The sequence below is a fragment of the Theropithecus gelada genome, chromosome 20 (genome assembly GCF_003255815.1).
Source record: "Theropithecus gelada isolate Dixy chromosome 20, Tgel_1.0, whole genome shotgun sequence".
Lineage (NCBI taxonomy): Eukaryota > Metazoa > Chordata > Mammalia > Primates > Cercopithecidae > Theropithecus > Theropithecus gelada.
The window spans coordinates 46,532,234-46,555,691 of NC_037688.1; the positions used below are offsets into that span (position 1 = coordinate 46,532,234).

Genomic DNA, 23,458 nt, shown 5'->3' on the forward strand with positions numbered 1-23,458 from the left:
TTTCTTTATCCCTTTATTTCCTTCTTGAAATCGCGGAGGGAGCTGAGAGGAATGGAGGGAGGATGGGCAGGGCTGGAAGGTGGGAGGGAGCATGTCTGATAGAAAACGTCACCGAGACACACCCCAGGGCCAGAGGCAAACGCATCTGAGGGGTGGCAGGGCAGGAGCACCAGGGCTATGTACATGGTCAGGGTCTTTCCTAGGGAGGACGCAGAGGGCTGCTTTTGTTTGTAGTTTTTTTGTTTTGTTTTTCTGCAAAAGTTTGGAAGAAAGGGGAGTAGCTGCAGTGAGACGCTGGGGTTGGGGCGATGGGGCCGAGAGAGGTTGGAGGGCGCAGAGAGGAGAGAGGTAGAGGAGGACGGGCTGGCTGAGAAGCCGTGTTTCAGGGAGCCCTGCTGGCTCCGCGTGCTTGAAAAGCAGTCGAGAATCAACCCAAAAGATTGTCACAGTTTTGTTTCGGAATTATGCTCTCTCTGGGAAGAAAACTTTAGCACTTTTTTTCCACAAGTGGAAAAATGAAGTATGAAAAGTCACAGGGGGCGTGAGGACAGACGGCATGTCCTTCCCTACACACATGGAGACGCAGGCCGCGGCGACGGCACACAGACCGCGCACACGCGGCGGACGCACCAATGCCTACGCGGAAGGGAACAAAACTCGTTTCTCACTGGGCACCAACCCTCTGCACCCCAATATCCCGACACCCACAAACAAAACCAGGACAGAAGAGAAAAAGACCCACATCCAAACAAACCCAAGGGCAAGTAAAACAGTGAAAAACATACTTTGGCAGTGACAAATTTTGGATTTTGATTTCTTGTGTTTGCTTTTTTGGATTTCCTTTGGAGCAGAGGTGTGTCCGGTATCCTTGGCTGGCTAGCTAGCAAGGTAGTTCACAAGTATGCTTCCTTTGCTTTTTTAAAAAAACTTTTTGGATTTTTACTTAAAGCCAAAGAGTTTAACATTACAGGAAAAAAAAAATCTGAAACTAAAAATGCTTCTTGAATCAGAAGTTGAAATCTTTCCTCCCGTCTTCGCCAATCAGCCTCACGCCCCTGGGGGAGGGGCACAGCTGGGTTCAGATCTCCGGCTATAAAATCACAGTTTTCTTTCTCCCTTTTTAATCAGGAGGGGGAGAACCCCCAGAGTTTTCTTTGTCCATTTCTGAGTAGCTCTTTTGCCAACAAACAAAACCCCCCAAAATTCTTTGCTGAAAATATAAGCCACCAATTAGATTTTTTCATTGAAGAGAAAGTGTGTGATAGTCATAGAGAGAGAGAGAGAGAGAGGATAGAGAAGACAGAGAGGGAGAGACAGAGAGAGAGGAAAAGAGAGAGAGGTGGGCAGAGCTGCCGCGCCCGCGGCATCCGCTCTGCTGTCTAAAGCTCATTGAGGCTTCTGAGGATGCTTGAAGAGAGGTTGTCAAGAGGTCTCCGCGCAGAATCATTAGGTAGCTGAGGCAGGTGCATTGAATGCGGTTTTGTTGGTTCTGTGTCTTCTTTTGGAGAGGGGCAGTAGCAGCAGTGACTCTAATTGGTCGGCTTCCCCAGGCCAGGCAGGGCACAGTGTCTGGCCGGCCGGGCGTCAGAGGCCACAGCATCCGGCGGGCCTGGAGCTGGGTGGGGTTGGCACGGTGCTGTATCCAGCAGGCCGGGGGCTGGTGGGGTCAGCGGGGCACGGCGTCCAGCGGGCCAGGTGGGCTGGGGGAGCCGGGGTGAGAAGGCCCCGCAGAGCCGGCTTCGCTGGGGCTGGCAGCACCCACAGGCAGGGAGGGGCCCAGGCCGTGGGCGGCTTCGGGCGGTCCAGGCACTGGGTCGGCCACCACGGCCGCAGGGCCCTGCAGGCTCTGGCCACACACGTGGTGGTGCTTCTCCCAGTCCCGATGCTGGCAGAAGGACCCGCAGTAGCGTGCCGCATTGCAGCCGCTGCACGTTTCACTGGCTTTCCGTCCACAGTTCCAGCAGCTCTGGGTGGGGGCAGAGGGGCCAGTCAGGGCTGGGTCCGGTCACCCGAATCCCCAACACATGCTCCAGCCAAGCCACTCAGACCCAGCACGTCATCAACAGGTGAGAAGAGAGAAACTCTAAAGCCCCACAGCCCTCGGGCCATTCCCCAGATACAGCCGCTCACTGGGCCATTTTGGGGGACAGCGTCCTACTACTGTGCCTCACACTCCAGCTCACCCAGACAGGTTTGTGCTGTGCTAACTGAACGATGACCCCTGCCTCCTCTCCGGGAAGCCCTCCTGAGCTCACCAGGCTCCAAAACCGAAGGGTATGGCCCCAGCATAATTGAGGCCACTGAGATCTCACCATCTGCCTCTGCTGCATCCCCCCTACCCGTCTCCCTCCCCACCTCTGCCCCATCCCCTGCCTCTGCTGCATCCCCCCACCCGTCTCCCTCCCCACCTCTGCCCCATCCCCCGCCTCTGCTGCATCCCCCCACCCGTCTCCCTCCCCACCTCTGCCCCATCCCCCGCCTCTGCTGCATCCCCCCACCCGTCTCCCTCCCCACCTCTGCCCCATCCCCCGCCTCTGCTGCATCCCCCCACCCGTCTCCCTCCCCACCTCTGCCCCATCCCCCGCCTCTGCTGCACCCCCCACCCGTCTCTCCCCCCACCTCTGCCCCACCCTGTGGGGGGTTCTGCTCCTTTCCTGTAGGGTGAGTTGTGCCCCAGGCATCCCTGTGGGCAGAGGGGGTCACGGATGCCACACAAAGCCTAAGCATGTTTCTTCTTGGGGCTGGGCTGGATCTCACAGAGACGGCTGAGTTGTGGGGTGGGAAGCCCAACCTGCCCCAGGGGAGAAGCCCAGGTCCCTCTTTGGCCTCCAAAGCCTCTGGTGCCACCTCCCACCCCACCTCCTACCCCACCTCCCCTCACTGCCACAGCAGCAGCAGCCTTCCTGTGGACCGGGCACTGCCAGGCACGGTCCCCACTCCAGGCCCTGGCCCCTGCCGGTCCCTCCGCTGGGCCTGCGCCCCCGATGCCTGGTGGCCAGCTTAATCCCTCCCGGCCTCTGCTCAGGTGTCACCTGCCATGAGGCCTCCACGGCCCCACTCCCCACACACTTCCATCCCCCGAAACGGCCTGCCCGCCTCACTTCTGCCCACATTCCTCGCTTCTGCTTTTGGTGTTTCCTTCTCTGTGCCCACTCAAGTGCCAGCTCTGTGAGAGTTTTGCCCGTGGTGTTCTAGCTTCTCCCCAGCCAAGAGCATGTGTGGAAAGGGCTGGTGCAGAGACCCCTGCATCGATGGGGCTCCATCTTCTCCCACCCCGGGGCTGGCCCAGGCACAGATGCACACAGGGGCTTTGGACAGAGATCTGTCCTGTCTCAAGGGACAGTCCTGGGGCTCCCCTGGAAAGGGTCTCTCCCTCTCCCCTCTTTGTGGACAAGGCAGAAAAGGGTCGCAGAGGGTCCCTGCCCCCACCTGCCTCCCAGGTGCACAGGCATAAGCAAGGTAACTCTCAGGCCTGCCGTGTGCACCAGGAGGGAGCTGGGCGCCTCGGACGCCACCTGGGGCCCTCGCAGCTCTCCTGGATCCTCCTGCTCTCACAGGCTAAAGAACAGGGGTTTCTGGCCAGGCACGGCGGCTTACGCTTGTCATCCCAGCACTTTGGGAGGCCGAGGTGGGTGGATCATCTGAGGTCAGGAGTTCGAGACCAGCCTGGCCAACATGGCAAAACCCCGTCTCTACTAAAAATACAAAAATTAGCTGGGCGTGGTGGCAGACGCCTGCAATCCCAGCTACTCAGGAGGCTGAGGCAGGAGAATCGCTTGAACCCGGGAGGCGGAGGTTGTAATGAGCCAAGATCGCACCACTGCACTTCAACCTGGGCAACAAGAGTGAAACTCCAACTCAGCATCAGCCAACCTGGGTTTGAGTCCTGGCCCCACCACTTCCCAAGGCCGTGACCTCAGATAAGCTGCCAACCTTCTTGAGCCCTCAGTTTCTGGATCTACAGAACGGGGACACTCATAGGACGTCTCACCAAACCATGTGGAATCTGTGTGTTGATAAGCACAGCATGGGCAGGGACGGCGTGCCTGCTGCAGGACGCCCGTGATAACTGTGCTGATGCCATGTGGAGGCTCAGAATCCTCACGCGGGTGGTGTGGGACCACACGGGAGCCGAGGCAGGGGAAGGGCGTCAGCGTGGCTGGGTGGCCCTACCTCGCTGGAGTCCTCCTGCTGGTTGACGACCGTCAGGGCGTCCTCGGAGGCCTGCCGCTTCGCCTCGGCCAGGGCCCGCTCCATCTTGGCACGCTCCGTGGTGATGAGCTCATGCGCTTTGCGCTCCGCGTCCGACACGGCTTTCTGCAGCTCCGACATGGCCTGCCGCTTCACCTCGTTCACGGCCTCTTCTGCAAAGGACACGGGCAGGGCTGGCGGTCACATGGGCCATCCCAGACGGGTCTCTGGACTTCCTACGCCCACAACCTGGGGACAAGGGCTGTGTGCAGCTGAACACACGTAGCATCTGTGCACACACAGGCACATGTTGATGGCCCTCACGCCTGTGCAGACAAGTGCATGCAAATACATGCAGGCATCCCAGGCATGTGTGTGCAAAGCTGGGTCATGCGGCCAGCACGTGGGGAGCTTTTCAAAGCTTGTTCCCCAGGCGCTGCACCCCTGCAGGGCAACGGCGAGGCCCACCCCAGGGTCTGGTCAGCCAGGGGTGCACCCGGAACCTGCATTCCTAATGTGTGCTGAGGGAGCTGCTGCTGCTGCTCCAGGAACCGTACCTGAGGCACTCGGACAACTCTGCTGTTTCGCCTTCACCTCTGGCCCCACCAGACGCAGCCCAGGAAGCCTCCTCCTCCAGGGCTCTGTGCTGTCACCCCAGACCCTGCTCTGTTATCCTCACTGCACTTGCCATCCTTTAACCTAGCTGGCCTCGGAAGACCACGCTCCCTGACCCCTTTGTTTGATCCTGATCTGTGCTAAGGTGGGGCAGGCTCAGAGCAGCTCCAGGGAGAGCCGCCCGCCCAGCTGGAGAGGCCAGGTTTCAACTCCACCACTGAGAGAGACCCTAAGACCAGCTGGAGACCCTGGTACCACTGCCTAACCCCAACCCCAACCCTAACCCCTCTCGCTACCCACAGATCTAGCTCTGCCCCAGCCCCTCCCCCAAGTCTGGTCCCCACAGCATAAGCAAATGTCCCCACAGCCTTGCCCAGCGCCCAGCTCCACGTCTGCCCATGTTCTGAGTCTGTTCTGCCCAGACTCTGGCCCCGCTTGCCTGACGCGCCCAGGCTCCGAGTGTGTGCGCTTTTGCGTGCCCTCCTGGGTATGCAGGGCTGGCACCCACTTTATTCTGCTGGGCGGCCACCGGTCCGTTTCCTGGTAGGCGCAGGTAGCAGCTGTCCTGCCCTGAGTGTGAATCTACTCTGGCCCCTCTGTGAGCCACACAGCGGAATGCATAAAGCCCCACAACTTGAGCCCCCAGATGGAGACAGAAGCTCCTCATAGCTGAGCTACTGAGGGGCATCTGGGGCCCTGGCCTCCCACAGCACCGCTCGCCGGGCGGCCCCCACTCACCAGCACCGCTCGCCAGGCAGCCCCCACTCACCAGCCTTCCTCCAGATGTCCTCGGGCATGTAGCCGGTGAGGGTCCTTGGCAGGAACTCCCGGGGCACGTCTGAAACAGGGGCCAGCGTCACACGGGATGGGCCACGCGGCTGCCTCTCCCCACCCTGGCTGGGCCCTGAGCGCAGGGCAAGAGTGTGCGCGTCCCTGGGGGAGGGCCCAGGTACCCCTGGACAAGGTCTGGCTCAGTCGCCAGGCACCCAGGGCAGTGCCCGGGCATGAGGTGGCACTGGAGCTGTGGACCTTGGACTCGGCTGGGAGCCGTGTGCGTCCTGGGCCTCTTCTGGTTTCAGTATTCATCACCGAGGTGGAGGAGCAGAGACCCTCAGGGCCTCCCAGCTCAGTCTCCGGCCCCCCGGACGCCCTGAGCTCCAGGCTCCTGGGACACCAGGCAGTGTTTCTGTACAAAGTGAAAAAGGTGCCCCTTTCTCAAGTGAAACTGTTTGCCTGGCGTTTCATTGCACTGCCTGCCTGACAGCTCCCCGGTGTCTGCCCCCTCCCCACCCACCCGCCGCACACCTAGCTGAGACCCTTCAGGGCCGGCGGAGCTGCTGCGGGGCCGGGCCGTGGCGGGACTGGGGCCCTTCTTTGTGTCCTCCGTGTCGCTGCAGCGCCGTGCCCAGTGGTTGAGCTCCTCGCGGTCGGCCTCCTGGCACCTGCGCAGCACCGTGAGCGAGCGCCGTGTCTTCTCCACCATGTCCATGATGCAGTTCAGGAGCTGAGGGCGGGTGGATGGGTGGGGCGGGGCACATCAGCACCTCAGAGGGACCTGGGCGCACTGGACACTCCCTGTGCTGCCCCCTCGGCCAGAGCCCTGGACAGGATGGGTGCCCGACCAGCCCACCGCCCACGAGGGCAAGGGGGTGAGGGAGGGCCCACCTCTACTGCTCGGAACGATGGGTCCCTCGCCTGGGACTGCGGGGCGCCTGCACAGGACACATGCTTAGACGCACACAGGAGTTTACGATTCTCCTTTTTAACCCGCTCGGGCGGCTCTGCCTCAGGGACCTGGCTTTCTGCCTGGGCTCCCCTTCCAAAAAGGACGAGGGTGAGGGATGAGGCTGACAACAGTGCTGGGAGGGGTTGTGGCCCCGCGCCCGGCGACCCCTCCTTGGACGTGCTGCGGGATGCGGGGGTGGGTTCTCACGAGCCCAGTTCCAGGACCGTCCCCAAACATGTCCTGCCTCAAAGAGGCCTCAGCACTGCTTTCCCCCCACACTTCTTGTAAGACTCAGGATAGACTCTGGGACAAGCCAGTGAGCAGAAAGTAAGTGGAGGGAAGGCAAGGCCCGCCATGATGGTTTTAGGAATCCTCCTCCCTGTGCCTCTCGTGATGCCTTGCACCAGCCTGCGCCGACAGTAGGGGAGGGGGGCTCAGGTGAAGGACACAGCAGCTGGACAGGGACGGGGCAGGCCACACAGGCAGGCACTGAGCTCAGGGGCACCCACACAGTCCCGCTGTCTCTAGCAGCCCCAGGCCCCATGGGGCAGAGCCATGGCCATGTTTATATATGGGTGTAGCCATGCAGGTATGGCTGTGTGTGGATGTAGCTATGTATGCATGTGGTTGTGTGCGTGGTTGTGACTGTATGTGGGTGTGGTTGTGTGTGTGGCTCTGTGTGGGTGTGGTTGAGTGCATGGGTGTGGCTATCTGTGGGTGTGGCTGTGTGGGTGGGCATGGCTTTGGGGTGTGGCTCTGCATGGGCATGGCTGTGTGTGGCTTGCCTGGGTGTGGCTGTGTGTGGACGTGGCTGTGTGCATGGGTGTGGCTGTGTGTGGGTGCAGCTGTGTGTGGGTGTGGCTGTGTGCATGGGCGTGGTTGTGGGCATGGCTGTGGGGGTGTGTGGCAGTGTGTGGGTGTGGCTGTGTGCATGGGTGTGGCTGTGTATGTGGGTGTGGTTGTGTGTGGGTGTGGCTGTATGCATGAGTGTGGCTGTGCGTGTGGGTGTGCCTGTGTACATGGGTGTGGCTGTGTGCATGGGCATGGCTGTGTGTGGGTGTGGCTGTGTGTGGGTGTGGCTGTTTGCATGAGTGTGGCTGTGTGGTTGGGTGTGGCAGCATGGGTGTGGTGTGCACGTGTGTGGCTGTATTTGTGTGCATGTGTGTGGCCGTGCACGTGGGTGTGGCTGTGGCTGTGTGGCTGTGGTTGTGTGGGCGTGGCTGTGCATGGTTGTGTGTGGCTGTGGCTGTGTGGGCGTGACTGTGTGTGGGCATGGCTGTGTGCGGGCATGGCTGTGTGCATGGGCGTGGCTGTGTGGGCGTGACTGTGGACACTCACGTTGTTGAGGTGCTTCCACTCTTCTGCCCACTCACGCTCTGTGAGCTTGTGGTCGATCACTTCTTCCTGCCGGGACCCAGGCACCACTGTGGATGGGGGAGGTGCATGCTTAGGTCCTGCCCACAGCCAGGCTCCGCCCTATTCTCCCAGACCCTGCCCTCTGCTCCCAGGCCCCACCCATGGGCTGTGCCCACTGGGGACTATGGACAGGGTAACGGAAGGGCTGGTTGACTTGGTGAACGTGGAGGATGCCTGGGTTACTGAGCTGCCCGGGCCTCTGGGCCGACTGCTCTTCCCCGTAACCTGGCACAAACCTCCAAGGGAGGGTCCAGTCTCAGTCCGGTTCTGCACCTGAGGAAACTAAGCCTGGTTAACAGCGGTGGAGGTGGGGTGTGGACCGAGGCTGGCTGGAGCTGGAGCCCTGTTCTCAGCCACTGTCTGGGAAGGCCTTGTTAGACTAAGTGTGGCCTGAGGATGCCTCAGTGCCAAGTCACACCATGACCTGGACCTGCCTTAGCCCGTGAACCAACGGGTAACCTCGCTGGGAGGAGCTGGTCTGAGTCATTCACAGCAGCCCTCTGCGGTCACCCGCAGGCGCCCACAACTCAGATGAGGCCACGCCAAGCAACATGCAACCACGCCGCCTCAGCACCCGCCTCCCGTCTCTGCCTGTGAACACCACCAGCCGTGCCCAGGCCAGGGCTCTCGGAGCACGCTGGCTCTGAGGCCTGTCCTATTCGGGGGTTGTTCTTCGCTTAGTTAAACTCTGTTCGATGCAGCATATCTAAGGTTTTCCCTTTTGACAGGCTCCAGGACTGAAGCTGCAGGGGCCACTCCCACGGGTCACCAGAAACTAAGATGTGAGTGACGCGCAGCAGTGGCTGACCCTTTTGTGGTGGCTGGGCCCACGGGAGACGCAAGTGACCCCTGGCAGTGGATGACTCGTGGTGGCTGCGCCCACGGGAGACGTGAGTGACCCCTGGCACTGGATGACTCGTGGTGGCTGGGCCCACGGGAGACGTGAGTGACGCCTGGCAGTGGATGGCTCTTTCGTGGTGGCCGGGCCCACGGGAGATGTGAGTGACCCCTGGTAGTGGATGACTCGTGGTGGCTGCGCCCACGGGAGACGTGAGTGATGCTGGCAGTGGCCAACTCTTTCGTGGTGGCTGTGCCCACGGCTTCTGGAGACATCAGACGCTTCCAGACCCCACTGTTTTCTGCATTCAGCCATGGCCCATGCTTCCTGGGGCTGAGGTCTCCCTCTTTGGACCCTTTTCAGCCCCTAAAGATATCCCAGCCCCTGAACCTGAAATGGCTCCCCCAAATTGCAGAGGAGGTGAGGAGGTGGCAGACACAGCTCAAAGTCACCACCCTGCTCTGCCGCCTGTGAAGCTGCAGCCGGCACCAACACCCCAACCAAAATAGTGGCTGAGACGTGCCAGACAGCTGGCGTTTATTTTTGTATTAGCAGAAGTGGGTGGGAGTCAGCACCTGCCCGGTCCGGCTGCAGCATGCCAGACGCCGTCACCTGCTGCCTGGGCCCGGGCCCTGGAACCTTCCGCAAGGTGGGGGCTGGGAGATGGCCTTGTGCAGGGCAAGGCCTCTGCTGACCCGGCTGCTGGGCCCCCACCGTGCCCTGGGCCTCTGTCTCAGCATGGCAGACTGGAGGCCTCCCTGCAGCCTGTCCTGGGGGGCTCCTGGGGTGGGGCTGGGCCTAACCATCTCTGGGTCCTCAGCACAGAGGCCGTCCAAAAGTCAGGCAGGCTGGGCTATGAGACTGTGGGTGCATTACGTGTGCTCTCGGGCTCCAGTCTCCTCATCTGTGGTATGGGGGTGCTGACGCTACCCTGCTGATGGGCTGAGGAACGAGTGAAGGGTAAAATGCACCGAGACTCCGTGCCCACTTCTCTGGTATCCATGCCCGTCAGGCCTCACGCCAAGACTCCGTGCCCACCTCTCTGTTACCTACACCAGCCAGGCCTCACTCTGAGTCTCCATGCCCTCCTCCTGCTCTAGATACCAGCCAGGCCTCACGGCAGCCCTTGCTAGACCCTGCATTAACTCCCCTGGGCCTTGGACTCTGAGAGGTGGGACCCTCGTCTGACCCAGCTGACAGAGGAGGAAACTGAGATGCAGAGCCATGTGACCCGCCTGCAGGTGCACTGTGGGAATCGCCAAACTCGGATGAGCACCACGTGGGCAGCTTCAGGCCCGAGGCTACACACCCCAGGGGGAGAGGTGGGCTCAGGGCCCAGGACAGGCCCCTCTGCAGCCACCACCCTGCCCCGGGAGGGACAGGACCCTCCTGGCCCCGAATGGTGCCAGGCAGGGGGGACGGGGTCTCCTGAGCTCAGGTGCACACAGCTGCCCGTGGTGCCTTGCGCCCACATGCTCAGGTGCACACACGTGGGCACACGTGTGCTCCTGTAACACGCATCCACGCTTCCGCCCCACCACGCTGCTCACCAAGCGGCCGATGGCGCTCTCGCAGCTCCCGGGGGTCTGCATGGCGGTAGGCGTCTCGGAAGTGGTGGGCCATGGCGATGTCCTCCAGGCGGTAGTGCGGTGGTGTGGGCTGTGGGGGCCCGTTGCTGGGGCTATAGCGCTGGGCAGGGTTCAGGGTGCATGGTCGTTTGCTGAGGTGCTCGGGGTGCAGCGGGTCACGGTCCAACCCGTTCTCTTTGGTCCTAGCCCAAGAGCAGGCGGGGTGGGGGCAGTGGATAGAACAGAGCCAGGGACAGAGGTGCAGGCGGGGTGGGGGCAGTGGATAGAGCATGAGCCAGGGACAGAGGTGCAGGTGGGGTGAGAGGCAGACAGGTGTGGGCAGAGAGAAAGAGGACACGTAAGGGCGAGACAGAGACACGGAGCAAAACACCAGCCCTGGGGAGCCCAGCCCAGCACCCCCACTCGCCGCCCCTCTGCCGGGGACTATGCCAGCCTCAACCCCTGCTCAAGCTGCACGGGATCCTGAGGCCTGGTGGTCAAAGAGCCGGACTCGTTGCTCTGGGAATGAGGCGAGGGATACACCAGCCTCCCGTAACTGGAGACCACCCGCCCCTTGGGCAGCAGCAGCACAAGAGCATCTGGGGCAGCAGAGTGGGCCCAGCCCAGGCACCTGGGGACCCTGGACCCCAGACGCTTGGAGTCCACACCCAGCACACAGGGGAGAGCCGTCCTCCCACCAGCCTCCTCCCTGTCCTCTTAGGCTCCCCGGAGCATCTGAGTCTGCAGTCCACTGGGGTGTCTGCTCGTGCAGCCGCCAAGCCTGCTGGCCCTAGGATGCTTCGCCACACTCCCTTAGCCCGAGTGGGGTGGCCGGGCTTGCAGCCCCAGAGGAGGTTCCCTCTCTTACCGAGAGGGGAGGAGCGTGAGCCGCGTGTCCACGGTGCCCCCAGCCCAGATGCCCGGAGCCCACAGGTACCTGTCGGGCGTCCTCCTCTTGCCGTTCTCATTGACTTCCAGCAGCAGCTCTGAGGAGTCGATGGGGGAGGAGGCGCTGGCGTCCAGCAGGAGCTGCTCATGCTGGGCCAGGTACTGGGCGGGCGTCTGCTTGGCCAGGCGTGCACAGTGCAGGAGCTCCCGCTGCAGCAAGGGCAGGTTTGCCTGTGGGGTGGGGAAGGCGGGCCTGGGGGGCGTGCAGGGCCGAGCAGAGGGGGCCTGGGTTGGGTGGCCAAAAGCTCAACTTGACCTCGGGCCTCAAAGATTAGGTGCTTGACCTCTGTGGGCCTCAAGTTCCTTCCTGGCAGTGCCGTGGGAGACTGGGCACAGAGGCTCGCAGGAGTGCCTCACCAGGGCCACACAGCGATGTGGGGTGTGTGGGGCTTGAGCCCAGATCCTGGACTCCCAGGCTGGGGCTTTTCCACTGCACCCAGCTGCCTCCCATGGCGCCATCTGGAGAAGACGGTGCAGCAGATCACGGCTGGTCTTCCCGCCTGCACCCGCCCCGCCCAGCAGGCACCACATGACCAGGCACAGCTGGGGAAATGCAGGCTCAGAGAGGGGAGGCGGCCCCGGGTCTGCAGGCCCTCACACCAGGGAGCTGGGAGTAAAACCCGGCCGAGATTATGGGCAGTATGTCTGCTCCAGCCCTGATGGGAAACCCCTCAGAGGCAGCTTCCCCTTCCCTTCCCGCTGGTTTCCAGCCTCAACGGAGTGTGGACTTGGGAGGTGAACACCCGTGTTCTGTGGCTGTGCTGCTCTGAGCACGTGGTGCTCAGTGATCCTCCAGCCCCGGTGAGGACAGCCTCAAGACCGGGCTCCATGTTTGCGGGTAAGGACTCCGCAGCGTGCGGCTGAAGGACGGCCCAGTGTACAGGATTCGTGCGCAGACCCTGCCTTTGGCGCCTGTGAGGACTCGAGGCGCCCACCGCCTCCTCCCTGGCTCCAGGCTGGCACCGCTGGGCCGCAAGCTGTGCTCTCCGGTGCCTTCCCCAAAGTCTTCCCAGAGCTGCCGCGGGAGGGCGGACAGGCTGGACCCTGAGCATGCTGGACCAGGGCCCAGCAGCAGGCCACTTGGGAGGGCCAGCGGTTCTAAGCATTTGTAAATAAATACAATTCTCCAACTTTCTCATGCGTTTCAAAGCTGCCACGCCGCCTTCTCCCGCCAGCGCCTCCCCCTTCCCCACGAGTGCTTCCACCAGGCCCTAGAGCAGCGCCGGCTGCGGGCCTGTTTTTCTCTTTGGATAGCTGAACAGGGGCCAACCAGCCATCTGTCGAGCACATTAGGAGCATGAGCTGGGAAACGAGGTCCCGGGAGGTCTGAGAAGCCAAACATCCTCCCTCTCTCGTCAGCCCCTCCCCAGGGGCCTCCCCTTGGCCCGTTCGGGAACCGGCTGGTCGCGGTTAGGGCAGGGGGAACATCTGGATCACTGGCTGGCTGGGGCCAGCTGGGGCCAGCTGGGAGCCGGGGCGGTGGGTGGGGTTGCATCCCCCGGCTTCTGGAAAGCCTGACCATTGGGTCGCGTGTGGGGCAGGCTGAGAAGAGTGCAGGGGACCCAGGACTGCGCAACACCAGCGTGTGCGCCGGATGCATCGCAGCCCTCGGCCAGCAGGGAATGGCTCCCCCAGGCCTGCAGAATGGGGTGGGGCCTGTGGGAGCCTCCTGCAAAGCCTCCTTCGAGGCAGTGTGCCCACTCCGTCCCCAGGAGTCCAGGGCACCCGGGGAGGTATCACCACTAAAATGCTACACAAACTGAGCTGGTCAAAAATGCCCCAACCCCACCGCCCAATGGAGGCTCTGACTGCAGAACGCCCGAAGCTGCCCTCCGCACAGATGCGAACTCAGGCTTGCCCTCCGCACAGATGCGAACTCAGGCTGGGGAACTGATGTTCGCAGCGATAGCAGCGGTGGTTGAGGCACTAGCTGAGCTACAAGGGCTTTCGCAGACTCCGCTGCTCTGCCAAGCGCCCAGCTAAAGCCTCCCTGACCGTGGGCTCTGCCACAGAGAGGCTGTTGCCTTGGGCTGGTCGCTTAACCTCTCTGACCCTTGCTGTATCCGCAAACTGGCACCGTGGAGACTCCGGGTAAATTAGCTCCGTCCTTTCCCACTGCCCTGTGCGGGGGGTTCACCACCCCAGCCATGAGAGAGACGACGCAAGCCAGGGCTGGGGTTCCAGCCAGGCAGGCCCCCACCCTCTCCGGCCCCTTAGCCACCAGTCCTGCCGTTTCTAGGATGATGTCTCCAAGGGCTGCGTGAGGGTGCCCCACACTGGGCCTGGGGGCTGTGGATGTCTCGGGAAGGTGCTACCCCTCCCCTAGCCCAGGCTACAGTTGGGAACACCGAGGTCCAAGGGGGCTGGCTGGGGGTCACTCCCACTAGGCACCTCCTATCTGGCCTGGGAAGGTCGGGTTCCCCCTCTACACTCTGTGTCTGAAGGGGCTGCTGCCCTGTAGGGGTGTCGGCGGGGTGGGGGATGGGTGGGCGGGGTGTGGGTGGGGTGTGGGTGGGCATGGGAGGGGTGTGTGAGGGGTGTGGGTGGGGTGTAGGCGGGGTATGGGAGGGGTGTGGGTGGGGTGTGGCTGGGGTGAGGGCTACTCCCTGGGTGGGACAGCCGGGCCAGGGTTCTGGCCGGTATCTGAGCAACAAGCCCTGGAAGCAGGACTGGCCGCAGGATCCTTAACTTTTATTTTTGAAGCCTCCTGGCCTCCCCCCAGAAGCTCCATGTCAGAGAAGTGACCGGACTTCATGTCCCGCTGGCCCTGGGCCCCGGGTGGGGGCATGAGGTGGGCTGGCCCTGAGCTCCAGCTGCACAGGCTGTGGGAGCCCCTGTGTACCGAGGGGAGACTGAGGCGGACGGGGCCCTCACGAGAGCAGTGCTGTGGGCGGCGCTGTGCTGGGGTGTGGCCGGGGGACACCAGGGCCTGACTAGGCATCATGGACAGGGGTCGTAGGCCTGGGGGAGCAGGGGTGGGGATGCTGTGGCATCTCTCTGGTAAACAAGGGTGGCTGAGGCTGGGGGCATCTGCTGCTAATAAGCCGGTGCATGCACTGTGTCCCCAAAGACTGGGAGGGGTGGGGGCTGTAGCAAGTTAAAAGAAGGGAAGGGAAGGGAAGGACCGCTAACGAACTGCAAACGACGCCAGATGGGCCCAGGCTCCTGACACTCCAGAAGCTTCTCTTTTGTCACCAGCTGGGAGCATAAGCACAGCTGGGAGGGGGCGGAGGAGGGCAGAAGGAGGGAGGGAGGGCAGGAGGAAGGGAGAGGGTGGAGGGAGGGAAGGAGGGGGGGGAGGGAGGGAGGGGGCGGTGGAGGGAGGGAGGGCAGGAGGGAGAGAGGGAGTAGAGGAAGGAGGGCAGGAAGGAGCGGAGGAGCCAGGGCAGGAGGGAGGGAGTGGTGGAGGGAGGGCAGGAGGGAGGGGGGGAGCGAGGGCAGGAGGGAGAGGGGCAGGAGGGAGGGAGGCAGCGAGGAAGGGTGGCCGCAGAGGTGAGTGTGATGTGGGGTCCCCTTGGCGAGGGACTGAGGGGGATCAGGGTCTGGCCCTGGGTGTGCCCTGTAACGACCATGGCATTTGGAGTTTGACAGATCTCAGTTTGAGCTCTGGCTCCAACTCTCCACCACCTGGGGGGATCCCAGAGCCTCAGTTTCCCCACCTGTTAATCAGGAACATGGCAGTGCCTATGCTACACCTTGACAGGAGTCAACAGGGCTGTGAGAGATCAGCATGAAGCAATTCCTCCTCCGCTGAGGGACATTGCAAATCCCTGCACGATGCCCCGCGTGAATCTAGAACATGCCTCACCTCCCTGCAGTCCCCGCGACCTGGGAGGCTGAGGTGGAAGATTCCCCCGGGCCCGGGAGTGAGGCCCCGTTCCTTCCATGAGTCCCTCCATGCTGTCTCCCCAACAGCCTGAGGATGATTCCATTTTGCAGACGCAGAAACCGGGGCACAGAGGAACTGGCCTAGCCCAGGGGCCAACAGCTGCCAAGTGGCAGGGTCAGGCTCAAGCCAGGGAGGGTCTGATCTGGTCTGTCCTCCGGACCCCCGAGGGGAGGCCTGGCCCAGCAGAGACGGAGCCCACAGCAGGGCAGGCAGTGCTCAGGTGGGCCTGAAGGTGCGGCCAGACTAGCAGCTCCCAGTTAAGCTCCACGGAACCCTGACCCCAACACGTGCCCAGCAGAGAGGGTCACGGGGTCAGATCCATTGGGGGAACCTTTCCTCAGCTCCTGCGAGAGATGTGCGGCTGCCTTGGGGAAGCGGAGACCCGCAGAGATGGCAGTCTGACTCCACGGCACTTCCGCGCCCGTCCCATTTGCCTGTGTGTGGGAATCACTCTCCCATGGGAATCACTGGCTTCATTCATTCATTCATTCATTAGTTCAGAGACAGGGTCTTGCTCTGTCGCCCAGGCTGGAGTGCAGTGGCATGATCGCAGCTCACTGCAGTCTCGACCTCCTGGGTTCAAGCGACCTTCCCACCTCAGCCTCCCGGGTAGCTGGGACCATGGGTGCATACAGTGCCCAGCTAATTTTTAAATTTTTTGTAGAGACGGGGTTTAGCTGTGTTGCCCAGGCTGTTTTGGAACTCCTGGCCTCAAGCAATCCCCACTCCTCAGACTGGCATCTGTAAAAATGCAGGCTCTGATTCAGGAGGTTTCGGCCGGGCCGAGAGCCTGCAGAGCTGACAAGCCCCGCGTGCTGCCGCCCTGGTCCACGGTTGATCTGGGTGTGACCATCTGACCTGCTTTCACCTGACACGTCTTCATCCACCTGCCTACGTGGCCACATAAAACCCTTCCTGCCTGTCCACACCTCCTGCCCTCACCTCTGCTCTCTCCAACCCACGTATTCTGTTCCAGTCGCACTGACCCCTCTGCTGCTCCTCAAGCACAGTGGGCGCCCCACGCCTCGGGGGCCTCTGCACCCAGCGCCCCACACCTCAGGGGGCCTCCGCACCTGGCGCCCCATGCCTCAGGGGCCTCTCCGCATCCGGTGCCCTGCGCCTCGGGGGTCTTTCCGCACCCAATGCCCTGCGCCTCGGGGGCCTCTCCACACCCAACGCCCTGCGCGCCGCGGGGCCTCTGCACGTGCAGTTCCTGCTGTCTGGAAAGCCCTGGGCTGGCTCCGCACCCAGCTCCGCCCTCATCCTTAGTCCTCACCAACACGCCTCCAGGCAAGAGACTTTTGGAATATTTCTCCACCACATACAGCTGCAGATTTGACAGTGGCTGTGGACCGAACGCCTTCCCACCCCAGGGTGCTGGCTCCAGGAGGGACCTGATGCATGTCCTGGGCCCTGTCCCTGAGCCTCGCCCCATGCTGGCACATCATCAGTGCCCAAAAATCACCTGTGGAGTGAGCGAGCACGTTCGGTGAGTGGCAACCAGAGCCGAAGCGGACACAGCTCTGTCCTGCACTGGATTCAGTGGCTGACTAATCCTCCGGTCTGGGAACCAGTTTTCAGGCCTTAACTCGTAGGAATCAACCCTGACTAGTCAACTAGTCAGCAGTGCTCCCCTAGGGCACCACAGGTCCTAGGCTGGCCAAGATCGACGACCGACAGTTCACCCACCAGTCTATCCGGCCACATCAGCCCCTTCCCGCCTGTCCACCGCTGTCCACACTGGCAAGGAATGGGATTAGGGGCCTTCTAAGGAGGCCCCTGCAGGAAAGGGGATGGGTTTGCCATTACCTTCAGGAAGGGAATGACAAACGGCCGCAGAGGGAAGTTGGTGGCCTCCTGAAGCTTGGAATGAAACTCCTCGATCGTCAGCGTCGAGTTCTGCAGGGGAGAAAACCCACCTCACACCGGCACCGCTCGGCACATGAGCCAGCGCCGGCCCGCCCATGCCTGAGGAGGAGGCTCCATGTTGGAAGCGGGCAGGCAGCCCAGGAGCTGGGCACGGCCTGGGAGGGTGCAGGCGGCATCGTGGGAGCGGGTCCACGCCCAGTCGTCAGCATGGAGCCCACGTGCGGGGTGGCCGTGGCTGCATCCTCATTCAACAGAGGGAATACGCACGTCCCAAGGCCCTGGCTGCCCCTGCCCGACTCACCACCAGGCCCAGCACCAGCGTGCGCACGCGCTCCCCGATCTCTGGGGAGATGTCGCTGCCAAACTGCTGCAGGGCGGTGAGGAAGCGCTTGAGTTTGCTGAGCTGCCGGGCCCCGCAGGCCGGGGGCAGGTGCTGCGTGGACAGGGAGGCCGTGGACGAGGTGGCCGGGCCATTGCTGAAGCCGTTGGGTGTGGATGGTGCGCCGCTGATGGCTGTCGGCGAGTGGCTGCTGCCGTTCATCACTGCAGGAGGGAAGCGGGTGTGAGGGTGAGGGACACGAGGACACAAAGGTGACGGTGACAACACAGCCCAGACGGCGGCGACAGTGAGGGCAGCAGCAACCAAGGTGACAATGTCCACAGCAATGGCAACAATAATGGGACACAAGGACAGCAATGCTGAGGATGACAGCAGGAGCCCTGGGCCCGCCCAGGGCAGCTGAGCCAGACCTTTGCGTGCTGACCATCTGTCCTTCCGGCCCTGCTCTGAGAAGTCACACACAACCCCTTACAGACGTGGAGATGGATACTCAGGGAGGTGAAGCCTCTTTGCCCCAGGTCCCCAGTGGGTAAGGGCTGCGATGGCACCCACAATGGTGGTGGCTGTGGAGTGACTGTGTTCTGAGTGTGGCTTCCCCTGCCTGGCACCACCCTTGGGACTTGCTCTGGGGCTGAAGTCAGGCCCTTCACACCCAGGAGGGGTGTGGCCCCTACACCTGGCCTGGAAGACACCGACCCACCAGGCTGGCTCAGGTTTTCACTGCGAACAGGGAGCGAGGGGCTTTTCCACACAACGGGGGCTTGATGGCTCAGTTCCCACTTTCTGGAGGCACGGGAGACTTGGAAAATGAGAAGTCGCTCATCTCCCTGAAAGACCAGCTACCATCACCTCTGGCATGACGTTCCCAAGCAATACCCCTACACCCAATCAGGCACCTCCCAGCCCTGAGCAATGTCCCCTACAGATGCCTCCCAGCCCCAAGCAATGCCCCCCACAGATGCCTCCCAGCCCCGAACAATGTGCCCCACCCACCCACACACACACAGGTGCCTCCCAGCTCTGCAGGTGCTTTCCCGCCCTGAGCAATGTCCCTCCTACATGTGTCTCCCAGCCCCGAGCCATGCTCCAGACAGGTGACTCCCAGCTGTGAGCAATGCCTTCATTTGCCCCAACACCTGGGCTAATGGGGTTCCAGGGGGCAGAGGAGCTGGGACACCCAAGGACACACTGAGTGGGTTCCTGCCTCTGGTGGCTGGACACACAGATGCATGTGCACACAGACCAGCGCATGTTGAGGACAAGCAGGTGACATAAGGAACAGCTGATGAGTGCGCTGCAGGGCTGCCTGTTGGCCACTGAGACGTGACTGCCTGGCTGGCCCTCCTATTGGGGTCAGCGTTCCAGGGGCCTGGCAGACATGGGGCTGCTATGGAAAGTCCCAGGGCTGGGCCTCACCCCTTTTCTCAGGTGACAGAGCTAAGGCCAAGCCTCTTGCAAGGAGGCCAGGGTGGCCCTCCTGTGCCCGGGACACCTGCATCCTGTGCCCTTGGCCTCAGGAGCCTGAGGGGCGACCTCCAGGCTCTGCAGACAGGTCAGAGGTCACAGGGCTCCCGAGTCCCTTGCTGATGGGAGGGGGACTGGATGCCTCTGGGAGGCCTGAAGTCCTGGCCAGCTCCTGCTGTCAGGGGGACCGAAACCCCGCACACACTCACGGCTGGCTCCCGCCTCCTGCACAAGGACACGCTCCCTACACAGGGTACCAACTCCTCCATTTCCCTGCCTCCACTCACCCCCCACTGCCCTTACACGCATGCACACACACGTACACATGTGCACACATGTATGCACATGCACACACGTACACACATGCACACACGCACGCACGGCTATGACGTTCACGCACGTCTCTCTTGCTCCACTGTGGCCCTGAGTGCCCCTCTCCAGGGAGCCCACCCCTCGCCCTTGCTGAGAGTGTGGGTCTGGGGGTGGGGGCAGCTCAAGCCACCTGCTCCCTCGGGGCCGAATTCCTCCGAGGCTCCAGCCGTGTGCTCACGCCTGTGGCTGAGGCCTGGCGGGGCCTGTGTGTGCCGAGGAGGAGAGGAAAACCCTTTCTCCGGGATGGAGACGCCCCTGGGCTGGGCTGGTGCAGCGGCTCCTCCTGGGAAGCCGGTAGGCACCTGCTGTTTACTTCATGTGCCCTGGATAGTGGCGGGTCTTGGTGTACCCCTCAGATCAGGCCAGCCCTGCCCATCCTAACCTGGCCCTGGGAGGTGACCCTGCTGAGTGCTGTGGACTCTGCCTGGATGGGAGGGAACATGGGACGTGGGGGTCCACATGCCGGGCCCCCTTCCTGGGCTGCGTCCCCACAGCTGTGGCCCTGGCTGGGCCCGGCCACACCCTCCCGAGGTTGACTGACCAGCCATACCTCCACCGAGGCCCTTCTGAGGGGTCAGACCCTCTCTAAGTGTCCCTCCAGTAACCCTTAGGTGGCCGCCATCAGCTTCCTCCACTCCACCTTCCCAGAAGCCGCCTGAGGCTCTCACCTTCCCGACCGCGGCCTAGTGGCACCTGCGAGGCGCCTCCCGGGTCAGGGAGCTGTGCTGTGGCCCGGGCTGGGCTGTGCACCTGCGCACACACAGGCTGCACGGGCATCACACACATCCCACGCGGCAGACGGGCGCCGAGGCACTGAAGACACTCAGCAGGGCAGCGCGGCTCCCCGAGACCGCCTCGCGTCCCCAGCAGGTCCCACACACCGAGCAGCCAGCGCTGGGCACAGCGGGATGGGGTGATGCCGGCCCTGTGCTCAGGATGTTCTTGGTGGAGAAGGCGGAACAGATGTGCCCACAATGACGGCCTTCCCTGGGGCCCAGTGCTCACTCTGCTCTCGCTCCAGCCTGGGCCTCACAGATACCCACTGCAGGGTCTGCGGGAGGAGGCCAGAAGGGCAGGGGGCGCCGCAGAGGCCCTCAGACACACCAGCGTGGTAAGGATGTCCAGACAGACACAGCCCTGCCTTCAAGGGCTGGGGGAAGCTGCCCTGGTTAGGAGCGAGGACCCGGCCGCCAGGCCCAGATGTGCCCTGTGAGTCAGACTCGGCGCCTAGCCTCAGTTTCTTCATTTGCAAATGGCTCCCAGCCCGTCCTGGAGTTCCAAGTGGGGCTCCAGGGACCAAGGGACAGCGTGGCAGTGACCTCCTTTGTACCATGTGTCCCCAGCTGGAGTCACTCAGGCCAGACCCGGGCTTCCCTGGCCTCTCCTTCGCTGCCCAGGTCAGCCCCCCGGGGGTGGCTCCATCCTGACTGGTTCTATGGTTTGGGTGTTGTGTGAGGCCGTTGGCAGTAAATGGTCCCCACACCTACTGGAAACCGCTAACTGAAGGTCAGACATGGCACAAAACCTGGAGTGCACGCGTGGCCTCGGCCGTTCCGATGGGCTGGCTGCAGAACTGAGACACCTCTGCTGCTGGGGCCGGGAACCTCCACACGACGTTCTGGGTGGCGCTCCCCTCAACCAGGGGCGGCCTGTGTAGGGGGTAGCCTGTCTGTGCCCCTGGCTTGAATGATCTCAGCAGTGCCTTCCTGGGCTCAGGATGGATGCACTGGCCCTCTGGAGTGCGTGGCACCGATAATGGGACTGTGTTCTGGGGCTTTCCCTCCTCCGGGGGGACAGTGGACACTGAGGCAGGATGCACTGAGCCCCTGGTCTCTCGCTCTCCGAGGTTCTGTCCGGAGGACCCCACCACGCTGCTGAGTTTCCCTCTCACTGGTGAGCTCCAACTGGCCACACGGTGGACTCTGACACACACACACACCCCGTCAAGACTGAAGATAGCCACTTGCGGTCACCCAGCCAGGCCAGGAGATGGCCCGTCACCATGGGAGACCTCACCACAGTGGGAGGCTGGTTTCTCCAGGACACACAGGACTGTCACCAGGACTGTGGACCTTCCAGTGGCTTCTCAGACTGCCACGGTGCACACCAGGGCCCCTGCCCACCGCCCCGGCCGGCTTGGGCCTGGCCCTCCCTTAGGTGCGCTTACCAGCCTTGCCCTGGGTGCCCGATCCTTCCAGCGGCCTGCTCGCCCTCGCCTGCCCGCGCACTCCCTCCCGCGCTGCCGGGCAGTCTCAGCAGCTAAAGAGACGCCGAAAATAACCCCGGCACAAGTGCTTTCATTCCCGCAACAGGTGTGTTACTAAGTTAGACTGCACACGTGTCCCCAGCTGAGGTTTGGGGGCACACACGAGCACCCCCGCGGCTCCCCCAGCCTCAGAGCCTTGGTGGGGGGGTCAAATGGGACAGAGGCGCCCTAAGGCAGCCCCTCCTGTCACCCCTGCTCCTTGTTGTGGGGGCTCCAGGGCTGGGATTCACCATCTTTGCCATCCATAAGATCACACAGTGGGTGACAACAGCCACTGTCCTGGAGCTCCATGCCAGGCGTGGGTGCACGGCCAGGCCCATCACAGAATAACGGCTGTGACAAGGACAGCCCCGTGCAACAGAAACAACGCACAGTTGTTCTGCCACCCTCATTCTTAGAGCTGGGAGTGACGCGGCAGCCACACCTGGGCCGTACTGCCAGGCTGGCTGGTAGTGATGGACCGGAGTCTGTCTGATGGGCTCAAGCATGACTGCACTCACCGGCTGAGAGAAACTCTAAACACTGCCTGGTAAGAGCCCGTGCTCCCTGAATGCCTGCCATGGGCCACGCCCGTCGACGCAAACGTCTGCTGGAGACTCAAGTCTGCTGAGCGCCCAGCGTGTGCCCGGCCCCACCATCTCACGGCTCCTGGAGACCACCCCTGGCACCAGGGCCCATGATGACTTCCATTTTACAGGTGGGGAAACTGAGGCACGGGGTGTGGCACCTGGTCAAGGTCACCCTGGCAGGAAGAGGTGCAGCTGGGACTCCAGGTAGGTGGGGTCTGCCCTAGCAGACGTGGCTGAGCTCCAGACCTGCCAGGGACAGTGTCACGCCCCTTCCCTGGGCATTCACAGTCAGTCCCACTGGCCACGTTTTGCTGCTGGGGAAGGAAAGCTCAGAGAGGCCCTGCTCCTGCCTGAAGCCCCACAGCTTGGAGCGGAGGGTCTGTGGGATGCAGGGATTCTGCGGCTCTGCCCTCCTGCGCCCTCTTCTCCCGAAGGAGGCAGGACCAACACGACAGAGGCAATGCTGAGGGTGTGGAGGCCGCGGAGGAGTGCCGAGCACCCCCAGGGCAGCAGCGCTGGGCCCACAGAGGGTGCTGCGGTGAAGACCTCCCGGGAGGCCTGCGGTTTTTGTTATTTTACTTACAGAGACAGACCATAGACCATTTTAAGCAGCCATGAAAACGGCCGTGGGGCAGCGTCGCAGGCCCGTCCTCTCGATCTGTAAGCAAAATAAGAAGAACACGCTGTCAGGAGGGGCGTGGGCAGGAGACTCCGCCCTCAGGGGCGCCCGCAGCCGCCTTTTCCTGCTTCACAGAGCGATTTTCTGGATGGGGCTCGTCACCACCGGGGGCCAGGCCACTCCGCTCTCTGGGCCTCAGTTTCCTTCTCTGAGAGTGGATGATCCCTAAGGGCCATTTTTGACAGGACCGTTCCAGAGTCTACAAGAACCAAGGCTTCTCTATGAGCAGGGGTGGGGCCCCTCGTTTTCAACATCCTCTTCCCAGAAGGCACCTGTGACCCCATCAGCACCATCCTCAGGGGCCTGGGCCGAAGCTGCGTGTCCTAAAAGTGATCTGAGACTTGGCGTCTCAAACAAAGCCCTGGGTCAGCGCTGGAGGAGGAAGCACCAAACAGGAAGAAAGATTTGGCCGGGCGCGGTGGCTCACGCCTGTAATCCCAGCACCTCGGGAGGCTGGAGTGGGAGGAGAGCTTGAGCCCAGGAGGTCAAGACCAGCCTGGGTGATGTAGGGAGTCCCCATCTCTGCTACATAAATGAAGAAAGATTGAATTTGTCCGAGCTGAAGTTAGCGGCGAAGCCCACAGGAAGACAGGCTGGAGCTCTGTAAAGAGGTAGTGAGTTCTCTGTCATGGGGGTAATCAAGGGCAGGGTAAAGCCCTTTAAGAGTCCTCCCAGCTTTAGAGGAGCTTGGTCTGGGTCCCTGCTCGT

General features: G+C 62.4%; 1 protein-coding gene across 3 annotated transcripts in view; it reads right to left on the reverse strand.

The window, feature by feature from the left end:
• CBFA2T3 (CBFA2/RUNX1 translocation partner 3) overlaps positions 1-23,458 on the reverse strand; it is a 98,689-nt gene continuing 75,231 nt past the window's right edge. For 2 of the 3 annotated variants that reach the window (XM_025371052.1, XM_025371054.1), the window contains exons 3-12: positions 22,655-22,729; positions 17,362-17,603; positions 17,001-17,090; positions 11,292-11,473; positions 10,337-10,557; positions 7,871-7,956; positions 6,112-6,310; positions 5,576-5,644; positions 4,174-4,364; positions 1-1,966 (exon numbers count right to left, since the gene is read on the reverse strand). In XM_025371052.1, the coding sequence (XP_025226837.1) occupies positions 1,667-1,966; positions 4,174-4,364; positions 5,576-5,644; positions 6,112-6,310; positions 7,871-7,956; positions 10,337-10,557; positions 11,292-11,473; positions 17,001-17,090; positions 17,362-17,603; positions 22,655-22,729 (1,655 nt within the window). In that variant the 3' untranslated portion in view covers positions 1-1,666. The remainder of the gene's footprint in view (positions 1,967-4,173; positions 4,365-5,575; positions 5,645-6,111; positions 6,311-7,870; positions 7,957-10,336; positions 10,558-11,291; positions 11,474-17,000; positions 17,091-17,361; positions 17,604-22,654; positions 22,730-23,458) is intronic. The other variant, XM_025371053.1, reaches the window with a different exon arrangement.